The 11,865-nt window shown below is 40.9% G+C and overlaps 1 protein-coding gene across 5 annotated transcripts; it reads left to right on the top strand.

Annotated features, from left to right (window-relative positions):
* The first annotated feature begins 2,017 nt into the window (after positions 1-2,017).
* AP5M1 (adaptor related protein complex 5 subunit mu 1) lies at positions 2,018-11,770 on the top strand. 5 transcript variants are annotated; one of them, XM_025197956.1, is made up of 8 exons: positions 2,018-2,115; positions 3,671-3,864; positions 5,935-6,162; positions 6,454-6,593; positions 7,404-7,489; positions 7,585-7,700; positions 7,978-8,074; positions 11,594-11,770. In XM_025197956.1, the coding sequence occupies exons 2-8, from the start codon at positions 3,784-3,786 to the stop codon at positions 11,674-11,676; spliced, it is 831 nt and encodes a 276-aa protein (XP_025053741.1). In that variant the 5' UTR covers positions 2,018-2,115; positions 3,671-3,783; the 3' UTR covers positions 11,677-11,770. The 5 variants fall into 5 exon arrangements, with proteins under 5 accessions (XP_025053741.1, XP_025053740.1, XP_025053739.1 ...); XM_025197955.1 differs by having other exon boundaries at positions 3,671-3,903; XM_025197954.1 differs by having other exon boundaries at positions 3,671-4,061.
* Positions 11,771-11,865: the final 95 nt, after the last annotated feature.

Raw genomic sequence — 11,865 nt, 5'->3', positions numbered from 1 at the left:
TGCGACACGGGGAGCCAGCCCCGCCGCACACGTGTCAGCCTGTCCTCGTGCCAGACGGTTACAGCACGGGGGTCACCGGTTAACCAGCGCCATTGACACCGTGTGAGGCGCGGCGCGGCGCTCAGCAACTAGAGCTGTGGTGGCTCCTGTGGGCGAGCGATGCCGTGTTGAACACGTTACTGTGTTAAACAGTTAACTAGTTGTGTTACTGTATTAAATGGTTCATTATAGTAAACATGTTATCGTGTGAATTAACTAACACCGTGTTAAGCGGCTAACTACCACGATTAGCTCACGCCGTGTTAAGTGTTACCGAATTCGACAGTAAGCTAACCGAGTTAACGCGCACCGTGTTTAGCGGTTACTAGCGCGGTTAACGAACCCCGCGTGTTAAACGTGACCTTGCGGTAGCAAGACCACGGGGAAGGGGAAGTGGAAGTGTTGGCTGGGGGGGGCTGGCGGCCGAGAGACTGGGTAGCTGTTACGCAGCTCTGCCTTGCCTGCCTGCCGTGCCTGGGTAGACCTGGGCTGGGACGGACCGAACGCCTACGCAGGTATACAGGGGAAGGAGGTGCTCCCATTTGGGAGCACGCATCATCTGATCCGGTGTAAGCTTTCTGTCTGCCCTCTCCTAACCCACAGTAAGTGAAGTGACTGCAGTCGCTTTTCCCTGCCTGAAATGGGGGGTGGAAAAAACACTGCATTGGCCCGGGCAGCCCGCGGGGGTGGCTTATGGCCGATGCGGGAGGGACAAGCAGCACAGTGGCAGATAGGGCAAGAGGCAGAAAGCAGAGCAGTAGATGGGGCAGAGAGCACAGGGAGGAAGGCAGAAAGCAGAGCAGCAGATGAGGCAGGGGAAGGGGATGGGAGTGGCACTCGGAGAGGACGCAGGGCTAGATTGTGGCACGCCTGCCAAAAGGGTCAGCCCCGTTCTTATGTCACACGCCAGTGAAGCCAAACCCATTGAAATGTAGCAGTGTCCTCCCTTCCCCAGGGAGTCATCACAGTGTGCACACGCTGCCTCAGCGGTCCATCTTCACACAAGGAAAAGATCGATCCTGAGCAGTCATTTCTGCCCCAGTCTTACAAGCTGCAGTCCCGCAGGCCAGACCCTCGTACCTGAGTAGGGCCCTGCCGACTCGGGCAGTCTCGTGTAGGTCTGCAAGGCTTCTCACGTGTTGCTCGTTGCGGGTCCGGGTTGTCCGTCATAACCAAATGAACAAATCCTTTTTTCAATCTCAAATGCCACTGGCAGCAGAACTGAAAGTTTGTTTTCTTGACACACTGTTTTTAGAAATTGTAGAAGAGAAAAAAAAAAGGTGGGTTTTGATTTCAAGCGCGTGGAAATTCAAACAACGGTTTCAATGATAATAGACAAAAGCAAGGGAGTGTGAAAATGAGACTCCTGCTTTATATTTAATTTACAGCTGGGTAATAGGCTACACGTACACGATCTTATCTGCTCTTCACAACAGCAGAGAACCTGACCACGATGGGTAAATTCCATAGCAAAGCTTAAGGAACAAACAATATAAGGACATGGTTAAAAAAAGAGTTAACAATTAGTTATGTGATACATTGACGTGGTTGGATAGAGTTATGTCAGTAAGATTTTTCTTTTAATTATCAGTGACAGGATAGCTGATATTTATGGTCTGTGTGTCCCTCTGGTCCTTTGTCATAGTTTTTATAATATTTGCTAGCCTTTATTTTTAAGCAGTAACCTCTACAAGGAAAAAAACCCATAAATTTTCATTATCATTGATATTTACCTAGCAGCTTGAGCAATAGTGTCTAGAACTCTTAAGGTCTTTCACCTAGAAATCAAAAATGAAATTTATAGCCATACTAGGTTCAGATACCAAACTAATATGACGCCAGTTAGGTGATTTTATTCAGTGAGACCGTCACCCTGACATTTTAGAAACTAAGTCTGAAAATCGACAGTTTCTGATGAAGTAGTCAAAAAGAAAAAGCTTTTATCTCATCTTTTTTTTTTTTTTTTTTTTTTTTTTTAAGGTTACTTTTCCTGTTCTTCCATTTGATATGAAAGTGGGTCTTTTCAGTAAAAGAGTAACTGGTGTCTGAAAGTGACTCAAACACACTGGCAAATGAGTTAAGTGAACTGAAAATATATTTTTTAAATGTCACTTTTAGCTTTAGCATCTTTCTGTAACTGTACAGTATTTTTTTTTAAGAAAAATGATTTCTCAAGATTTGTATGTATCGGGAACTGTTTTTCGGGTATTTAGGAATGGGGCAGTTTTAAATCAAAGACATTTTCCTTGGAAGAATTGTGTAGGACCCTAAATATATATGGATGAAAGGCATCAAAAATAGAAGAGTATTAGATATGACAAGTTGCTCTTGTTTTGGTGGAACAGTATTTTGCCTCTTTCCTGGTATCCTTTCTGACTTGAGGAGACTGAAGTTCTCCAAAAATAAGAGGAGGAAACTGCAGGTTTGGGATGAAAGGAAAAATGGTGGAACCTGGAAAAAAGAAGTAGGGGAGTGGATGAAAGCGGAGGCCTGCAATATTAATTCAGTACAGTTCAGAGATGATACCTTTTATTAAACCAACTAAGAAATTGCAAAAAAATCATCTTTTTCTGCAAGCTTTCAGGCTCTCACGCCCTTCCTCAGGGTCAGGGAAAATAAAGATGGTAAAAAGTCCCCATATGTAGAAAATAAATATTTGCTAGAAAATAAATATTTTCTACCTATGGGGATTTTTTTACCATTTTTATTTTCCCTGAGCAAGGGCATGTGTGCCCGAAAGCTTGCTGAAAAATAATTTGTATTTTTTTGCAATTTTTTAGTTGGTCTAATAAAAGGTATCATCTCTGAACCAAGAGTTCTTTCTGAAGGCATTGCTTTTTAAATTTAGGCTGACAGATGAGCACAGTCTCATTGGAAAGTCTGGACCTGTGTGTATTTCAAAACCTTTGTATATTAAGGCAAACGTTGCTAATTAACATTAATATTGAATTAATAATCACTGATCTATAGTTTTTAATTTGACTGTAGTTTTGGGATTACAGGATTATATATCTCCATAGTGACATAGCAGTTCAAAAACTACATTTTTATAACTGACATTGATATTCTGCAGTAGTGTTCCTCTACCATCTTCAAAATATTGTAACTGTAATGGTAACAGAAATGTTGCACTGGTCATGTATAAATTCACTTTTATTTGATTTGCTTCTTTAGTCCCCGCTGATTTTTCTTAAGCTTGTCTGAATATTAGTCTTCAGTAAGATCTAGTGTCCTGGAAATGTTCAGGTTTTGAAATCTGCTGGATTGAAGTTATTAATGCTTGTTTTTTAATAGTTTATATACATATTTGTAGCAGAAAATATTACACCTAGAATATTAAATGTATATTATGTGTATATATACATACACACATGCATAATGACATTCACTAGTCAGTTTTTACTTTTGTTCCAAGCTTCCAGTAACGATCCAGCCGTCTCTAAGAATCTCAGGTATATACAAAATAATATTTGCAATTACGTAGGCTCTAATCCTGCATTCCTGGAACAGCACCTGGCCACATTTGCACAATATTATAGTTCAGCCTATACAAATCAGAAAACGAGCCTGTTTTGAGTTCTGCTCAGGGGAACAGGAGTAAAACTAATTCATTTCTACTTCTATATTGCAGGCGTTACCCCACTGTTGAAAAACGAGCCAAAACCTTCAATGGAGCAAGCTACGTAACTTTGCCTGAGGACAGCGTCTTTCTGAAGGCATTGCTTTTTGAACTTAGGCTGATGGATGAGGACAAGAACTTTGTGGACCATCGAGATAGCTGTTCTCGAATCAACAAGACTTCAGTGTATGCACTTCCCGTGGGAGGTGGAGATCTCTGGCCTGTCCTTGCCTTTCAGAAAAGCGGTTTGCTATACGTTTGTCTTCCCCTAGTTGAACAGTCCTTGAAGCCGCGCCCTCCCCTCATTAACATTAGTGGAATCTCACAAGCATTCGCTGTCTTGTCAGGATTGCTGGTCTTCATTAACTCCAGTCAGAAGAACGAAGCTGAGATAAATGCAAAAGTAGGCCAGCTTCCAAATTTGCTCATGCAAGCCTGTCCGCTTGGCACCCCATTAGACACCAATTTGAATGGCTTATTAGATAGCACCCAGATTGCTTCCACCAACCACACGCAGAAGCAACCAGTGTGGAGAGTGAGCACGTACAAAGGCAAACCTCAGGTTAACGTTTGCATCACTGAAAAAGTCAAGTCCATGCAATATGACAAAAGGGATATTGCAGACATGTGGCAGGTTTATGGAACTGTAACTTGCAAGGTGAGGATATTTCTAGGACAAATCTGCCTGACCTATTTAACACATGAATGCACTAGGGGAAAAAAAGTAGAAATTCAGCTCATTTTATCTTGGCATACAGGCAGTCAAACATAAAAGAGTGTTAATGTCTAAGAGTGTATCAGAGAAGATATTTATTAAATTAATGCTTTAGATCAGAGTAAAGAGTTTGGCTTACTGTTACTTTCTAGCATGCATTGTGCATTTTTCAGTCACTATTTTTGGATCTAAAACTGGCGCTCTCTTCCAGTAGGAACCTCATCCTATTTCACAAGACATTATTTTCGTAAGAAATAATAAAGTATACATATATAAGGATAAGGGCTGGGGAGTTGTGCTGATAAGCCAACTTTACTTCAACTAATACATATTATAGTTAATGAATCAGAATTCTTTAATATTAAAAGGTTATTTTAATAACCTTAGTACTTTAAAAATTGTGGGTTTTTTTTAATTAAATCTTACCTCTCTCTCATTTCATAGATTCATAGATGTTAGGGTTGAAAGGGACCTCAGTAGATCATTAAGTCTGACCCCTGTCCTGGGCAGGAAAGAGCACTGGGGTTAGATACCCCAGCCAGATGCATGTCTAGCCTCCTCCTAAAGACCCCCAAGTTCTTCTGCTCCTCTTAGCGTACGCGATGCTATTAGATTTAGCAAGATTGGGAATCTGGAAAAACAAAACAGTTTTAGAATTCTTTTGAATAGCTTTCATAGGTGTTTGATTTTTATTAGTAATATAATGGGGAAACATAAGTAGGTCAATCAAAATGTATGATGGAGCATGTTACAATGTGCCCTTTTAAAACTGAATCTAGTGGTTGTATTGTCTTCTCTTCATTATAAAGTGTGCTGAGGAATTGTCTGGCATTACTTTCACGAACAACTTTTTAGCTGCTTTTGTTTTATAAGGAGAGAGCAATTCCAGTGAAGTGCATGACAATAATTTAATTATTAGCAATAGCTGGTGGTATGCTCATCTTGCAGGGGGCCTGACCTAAACCTACTGCTCTTGAAGAGTTGAGGTTATTTCCTACCAGTGGTACTGGTGAGTCTTCCCTTGCTAGAGAACTTCCTGCTGTCCATGGGGATGGTTTGTGGGTCATTTTTGAGAGCGGATACATAGAAGAAAAGTACTAGTATAATCATGCTTTGCTGAGCTAGCACAAGTGAACTAGACAATAGGTGGCACAGCAGGTTCTCTCTGTGATGTAGCTGATGAGATATCTCTGTAGCCACTGACAGCATGTTTGGATCTATAAAGCACATGTAGGAGTAGCTGAATTAAATGGAGGAATAACTATTGAATGTGCTTATATGCAGTTCGTGATATAATACCAGTTACTGTGTTTGCTGTTGCATCTAGGGACTATATATCAGTTTAACAAATCTTTGTTAATAATCCGTAGGGCAGTATCAACAAAAGCTCTGAAATTGAGAAAAGGGCCCACATTTGGCCACGTTTCTGTTACTTCTCAAGTTCAGGCTACCTCAAATTTGTCAACAGGCTTTTAATGCCTCTTTCATTTTCAAATATCTGGTTTGGATTTTGGAAGTGGTCCTAGCCAACACAGTTTCTGGACTTTGTTTTTTTCCCCAGTGTGATTTAGAAGGAGCTGCATCAAATGTAACAATCAGCGTCAACCTCCCTGCCAACGGCTCTCCGCTCCAAGATATCCTGGTCCATCCCTGTGTGACCTCCCTTGACTCTGCAATTCTGACTGCTAGTAGTGTTGATGGAATGGATGACTCTGCATTCAGTGGGCCTTACAAATTTCCTTTCACTCCTCCTTCAGATGTGTTCGACTTATGCTACTATACTTCCCAGGTAATAACCTTCCCCTCTCTGCAGTCTTTGAGCTTCTGAATGAGCTTCCTTAGGAATAAAAAAAATCTTTTCTCTAGGCTGTAGAACAAGCATACACTGCCTAAAGCCATTTCTAGCACACCACTACTCCATGTAGCTCAAGTTACAGGAAGAAGCTGCCTTGCAGTGCTATTAAAATGTACACTCGTCAACATAAATGCATCATTTAAATTAAAATTATTTACTTCCTGCTCAAGCAGCTTATAGCAAACCTCTAGAAAATTATTCCTAAAATGAATCTGTCTTCCCCAGGTGCCCGTCCCACCAATTTTGGGATTTTACCAAATGAAGGAAGAAGAATCACAACTAAAATTAACAATAAATTTAAAGCTTCATGAAAGCGTGAAAAATGCTTTTGAGTATTGTGAAACACGTATACCCTTTTTTAATAGGTAAGAAGACATCCCAAATAATTTTCTCCACCTGTGCAATAACCTTAGAATGGGAACTTCAAGAATCAGTGCACCCGAGTTCACACCCCCTGAATTATGTGCCACTGGCTGCTAAACTTCACATAACCTCACATTAAGTACTCCAGAGTTTCATCTGGAATATAATGTTGGGTACTTTGGTCAGTGCCATGCCTAACAAGCAAGACAGCCACACTCTGTATCTAGGTCTGTACAGCTGCTCTGGAAGGATAACTGGAATAACTTGTTTTGAATATGCCATTTCCCTCTAGCATTTTTCATGTTAAATCTAGCAACCACCCACCTGGTGGATTAAGTCTTAAGATTGCTTCCCACCCAGGTTTTGTCATTCCTAAACACTGTTAATCCTAGTTACAGATCAACTTATCAAAAATATAGTTATTTAAAATTAAAACTACAGTGTTTGTTGTTAAGCCTGACAACTGTTCTGGCTGTATTGTAATATAGTTATTATTCAAATGTAATAATGAAAAGTGAGAGAGCCCATGACATTGATCGTAGCATTGGGAAAATGCTGTCTTTGAACTAGATGGAATAAAATCACCAAAAGGCCTATTGTATTTATGCTTTTGAAACTACGATGATCCCTTTGGTTGTAATTTCTTTCCATAAACTGGGGGTATGTTCAGTTTAGTATGATCCAGATTTGCACACCTTTAATATTGGCTTCCATTTCAACACATTAAATGCTTCTTTGAATAAAACAGATGTCACCAAATTGCTGTATATAGTGCGAATTGCAGTAGCATTTTATCCTGTTTTGTGCAATAGGGGTCCAATCACTCATTTGGAGTACAAAGTTAGCTATGGACAGCTGGATCTATCACGGGAGAAAAGCTTGCTGGTTTGGGTTATAGGTAAGCTGAATGCAGTATCTTTTTTATTGAGAGTTAATTTTGTGTACTGTTGACTCATTTTACTCAAGTTTTATTGAGGCTGTTTCTGTTTTTAGGACAAAAGTTTCCCAAATCTTTGGAAATTTCCCTTTCTGGAACAGTGACTTTTGGTTCTATTAATAAAGAGCATTCAGTTGATCCAATATGCACCGGGAACACTGCATATATAAAAGTAAGTTTTGGTCTTTACAAGAAGATGCATTAATAATCAGGTTTTTAGTTAAATTGGCAAGGTAACCACATTGATTTGCATCATCTGCTGCTATTAATGCTTTTGTTTTCTGTGTGCATTTTTCTTTATTCTTGTTTCCAGGCTACTACTTTCTATCAGTCTTATCCATTTATACACCAAGCATTTGTATAGCAGGCATGGTGAACTGTGTAGGTATCCATCACTTATCCATGAAAGAAACAATATATATTTCACCACGTTTTCTTTGTTTCTATAGCTATATTTCAGGATCCCAGATTATACCCTCACTGGATGTTATACAGACCAGCATTCTGTACAGGTCTTTTCATCAGGAAAACCAAAGATTAATACGTGTGAGTTAGTTAAAATTGTTGATTACTTAATTGAAATTGTATTGGGGGGGACTTACAAAGTACAAAGCTTAAACAACCAATGTTAAATCTTCTTGTTTTATTGAATAGTTTTCAATTGTTTATAGAAAATTTCTATGTAAACTTTTATTGTTTTGCAAAACGTTTTTTTTCTGCAAACTTCAACATTAAACCTTTTAAGTCAAATGTTCTGGTTGAGAATGTAAGCCTGGTTGAGCCTGACAAGATTACTTACTAGAGGAATATACCGGTAGATGGTAACTTGGGCAGCAGCAACCATGAGATGATTGTGTTCAGGATCCTGAGGAAAGGAAAGATCTAGAGCAGCAGAGTAAGGACCTTGGACTTCAGAAAAAAAGACTTTGACTCACTCAGGGAACTCATGGGCAGGATCCCCTAGGAATCCAGTCTGAGGGAGAAAGGAGTCCAGGAGAGCGGCTGTACTTTTAAAGAAGCCTGAATGAGAGTGCACGGACAAACCATCCCGATGTGCAGGAAGACTAGCAAGTACGGCAGAAGACCAGCTTGGCTTAGCAGGGATCTCTTCACTAAATTAAATCACAAAAAGGAAGCTTATAAGACGTGGAAACTTGGACAAATAACTAGGGAGGAGTAGAAAATATATTGTTCAGGCATGCAAGGATGAAGTCAGGAAGGACAAAGCACAATTGGAGTTGCAGCTAGCAAGGGACATGAAGGGAAATGAGAAGGGTTCTACAAGTGTGTCAGCAACAAGAGGAAAATCAGGGAAAGTGTAGGTCCTTTACTTAATGGGGGAGGCAGCCTTGTGACAGAGGATGCAGGAAAGGCTGAAGTGCTTAATGCCTTTTTCACCTCAGTCTTCACAGGCAAGGTCATCTCCCAGAGCTCAGCACTGGTCAGCACAGTTTGGGGAGGAGGTGAGCAGCCCTCAGCGGTGAAAGAACAGGTTAGGGACTATTTAGAACAACTGGACATGTACAAGTCCATGGGGCTGGATGGGATGCACCCGACGGTGTTGGGGGAGTTGGCTGGTGTGATTGCAGAGCCGTTGGCCATCATCTTTCAAAACTCATAGTAATCAGGAGAGGTCCTGGATGATTGGAAAAGGGCAAACATAGTACCCATATTTAAGAAAGGGGAAAAAGGAGGATCCAGGGAACTAGAGACCAGTCAGCCTCACCTCACTCCCTGGAAAAATCATGGAGCAGGTCCTCAAGGAATCCATTTCTAAGCACTTCGAGGAGAAGGTGATTAGGGGCAGTCAGCAGGGATTCACCAAGGGCAAGTCATGCCTGACCAACCTGATTGCCTTCTATGACAAGGTGACTGGCTGTGGATGTGGGCAAATGAGTGGATGTGGTGCATCTTGATTTTTAGAAACGTTCTTCATATGGTCTCCCACAGCATTCTCACAGGTAAGCTAAGGGCGTACAGGCTGGATGAATGGACTATAAGGTGGATAAAAAACTGGCTGAAGCATCAGGCTCGGAGGGTAGTAATCAGTGATTCAATAGCTATTGGCAGTTGGTATCAAATGGAGTGCCCAGGGTCAATCCTGGGGCCAGTTTTGTTCAATATCTTCATCAGTGACCTGGATGATGGCATCCAGCAAGTCTGCAGATGACACTATGCTGGGAGGAGTAGTAGATATACTAGAGGGTAGGGCTAGGATTCAGAGTGACCTAGACAAATTGGAGGATTGGGCCAAAAGGAGTCTCATGAGGTTCAACAAGGACAAGTGCAAGCCCTGCACTTAGGACGGAGCAATCCCATGCACCAGTACAGGCTGGGGGTGACTGGCTGGACAGCAGCTCTACAGAAAAGGACCTGGGGGTTACAGTGGACAATAAGCTGAAGATGAGCCAACAGTGTGCCCCAGTTGCCAAGAAGGCTGACATCATCCTGGGCTGCATTGGTAGGAGCGTTGCCAATAGTTCAAGGGAAGTGATTACTCCCCTCTATTCAGCAGTGGTGAGGCTACATATGGAGTCCTGTGCCCAGTTTTGGACCCCCCACTACAGAAAGGATGTGGACAAATTGGAGAGAGTCCAGTGGAAGGCAACAAAAATGGTGAGAAGCCTGGGGGACATGACTTATGAGGAGAGGCTGAAGGACCTGGGCTTATTTAGTCTGGAGAAGAGAAGACTGAGAGGAGATTTAATAGCAGCCTTCAACTACCCGAAGGGCAGTTCCAAAGAGGATGGAGCTGGACTGTTCTCAGTGGTGGCAGATGACGGAACAAGGAGCAATGGTTTCAAGTTGCAGCAAGGGAAGTTTAGGTTAGATATTAGGAAGAATTTTTTAGCTAGGAGGGTAGTAATGCACTGGAACAGGCTACCCAGGGAGGTTGAATCTCCATCCTTGGAGGTTTTTAAGACCTAGCTAGACAAAGCCTTGGCTGGGATGATCTAGTTGGGGCTAGGCCTGTTTTGAGAAGGGGGTTGGACTAGATGACCTCCTGAGGTCCCTTCCAACCCTCATTTTCTATGACTCTATGATTTACACGGTAATTAGAAATATTTTACCTGCTCTTACAGCAAACATCACAGTCTTCTGACCTATTACAGGCTATATTTATCCATCATGATCTTAGGCTACCTGCTGTACTTAACTCCTACCTTCAATGAGGTCTGTTTAAAACTTTTTTGTAGTATGCACCTTCTCCAAACAATACTTCAGGACAGGAAGCTAAATGGTTGTTAAATGGTTTCTTTTCTCTAGGTACCTCTTTGATCACCATTATCATAGCATTTGAGCATCTCGCACTTTTGAATGTAAATCTGCTCAATACCCCACTGTGTTAGTAAAATGCCATTATGCTTTTTGTGCGGATGAGGAAATTGAAGGAAGAGGGGCAGTGAAACTGGCCTAAGGTCACAGGAGTCTATATATTACCAGAGCCTGCTGAGTTCAAGGCTAGTGCTTTAACCACTGCAGCATTCTTCACAAGTAGTCAAACGCATACGATTCCTGAATTTTCACCAATAGAGTACTACTGTAATGCACATATTTGATTCCTGTTAAGTGTGAGCAGCCGTGGCTAATAAAGGCACTTACCTTGCCTGCTTTCGAAGTTTTGTAACTTGTTGCAACTATATCCACAGAAGTTTGAGAATTCCTCCTGGAAACTCTGCTGCCTTGCTGTTTGTGGTCTGACAAGTCAAATTCAGTCATAAATTGCAACACAGCATCTTATTTTTCCTACTGCATGTACTTATGTTGAGCATGCAATTTATATTCATTGAACAAAATCCAAACCGCATACCTGCTTTTGCGTTAACCCCTGTTTGAATGATCAACTGATGACTGATATATTAGTAAAGGTGACTGAAGCTGAGACTTTAAATGACTCATTATTATTGTTTGAAAATAATAATATGGGTATTACATTTTAAAGAGACTGTTACGCTTTTTTGTAAATTTGTCAGAATGGATTAGTAGTCTCTTAATTGGGTTCAAGGAATGTCATAGTGTAAGCTGCTGCATCATGATGCTTATTTTCTGCCTTTTTTTTTTTAGCCCGGGAATTGATTTCTTCAGATTACTACATCTGGAATTCCAAAGCAGCAGCACCTGTAGTGTACAGGACTTTATTTTTCTAATTTCCCAGTGAAAGATTTTGTATCAGAACAGAAATGACAGTGAATGAAAGTAATGTTAACACAGTAAAAAATAAATTTGCTATAGTATTTTTAATTTGTCTACTTGTAGTTAAGTACTTGTTGGTTTTTTTGGAAGACTTATGAATTGAATTAACATTTGTTTACTTTACACATTTTAGTCATAGATAC

The sequence above is a fragment of the Alligator sinensis genome, unplaced genomic scaffold (assembly GCF_000455745.1).
Source record: "Alligator sinensis unplaced genomic scaffold, ASM45574v1 scaffold13_1, whole genome shotgun sequence".
NCBI classification, from domain to species: Eukaryota; Metazoa; Chordata; order Crocodylia; family Alligatoridae; genus Alligator; species Alligator sinensis.
The sequence above is the reverse complement of the archived record's forward strand: the minus strand, read 5'-3'. Positions and strand labels throughout refer to the sequence as shown.

Coding starts and splice junctions, on each gene's coding strand:
- AP5M1 (XM_025197951.1), top strand. CDS start 3,780: ATGGATGAGGACAAGAACTTTGTGGACCATCGAGATAGCTGTTCTCGA. Junction 6,163..6,453: donor TATGCTACTATACTTCCCAG/GTAATAACCTTC, acceptor TGTCTTCCCCAG/GTGCCCGTCCCACCAATTTT. Junction 7,490..7,584: donor CTTGCTGGTTTGGGTTATAG/GTAAGCTGAATG, acceptor TTCTGTTTTTAG/GACAAAAGTTTCCCAAATCT.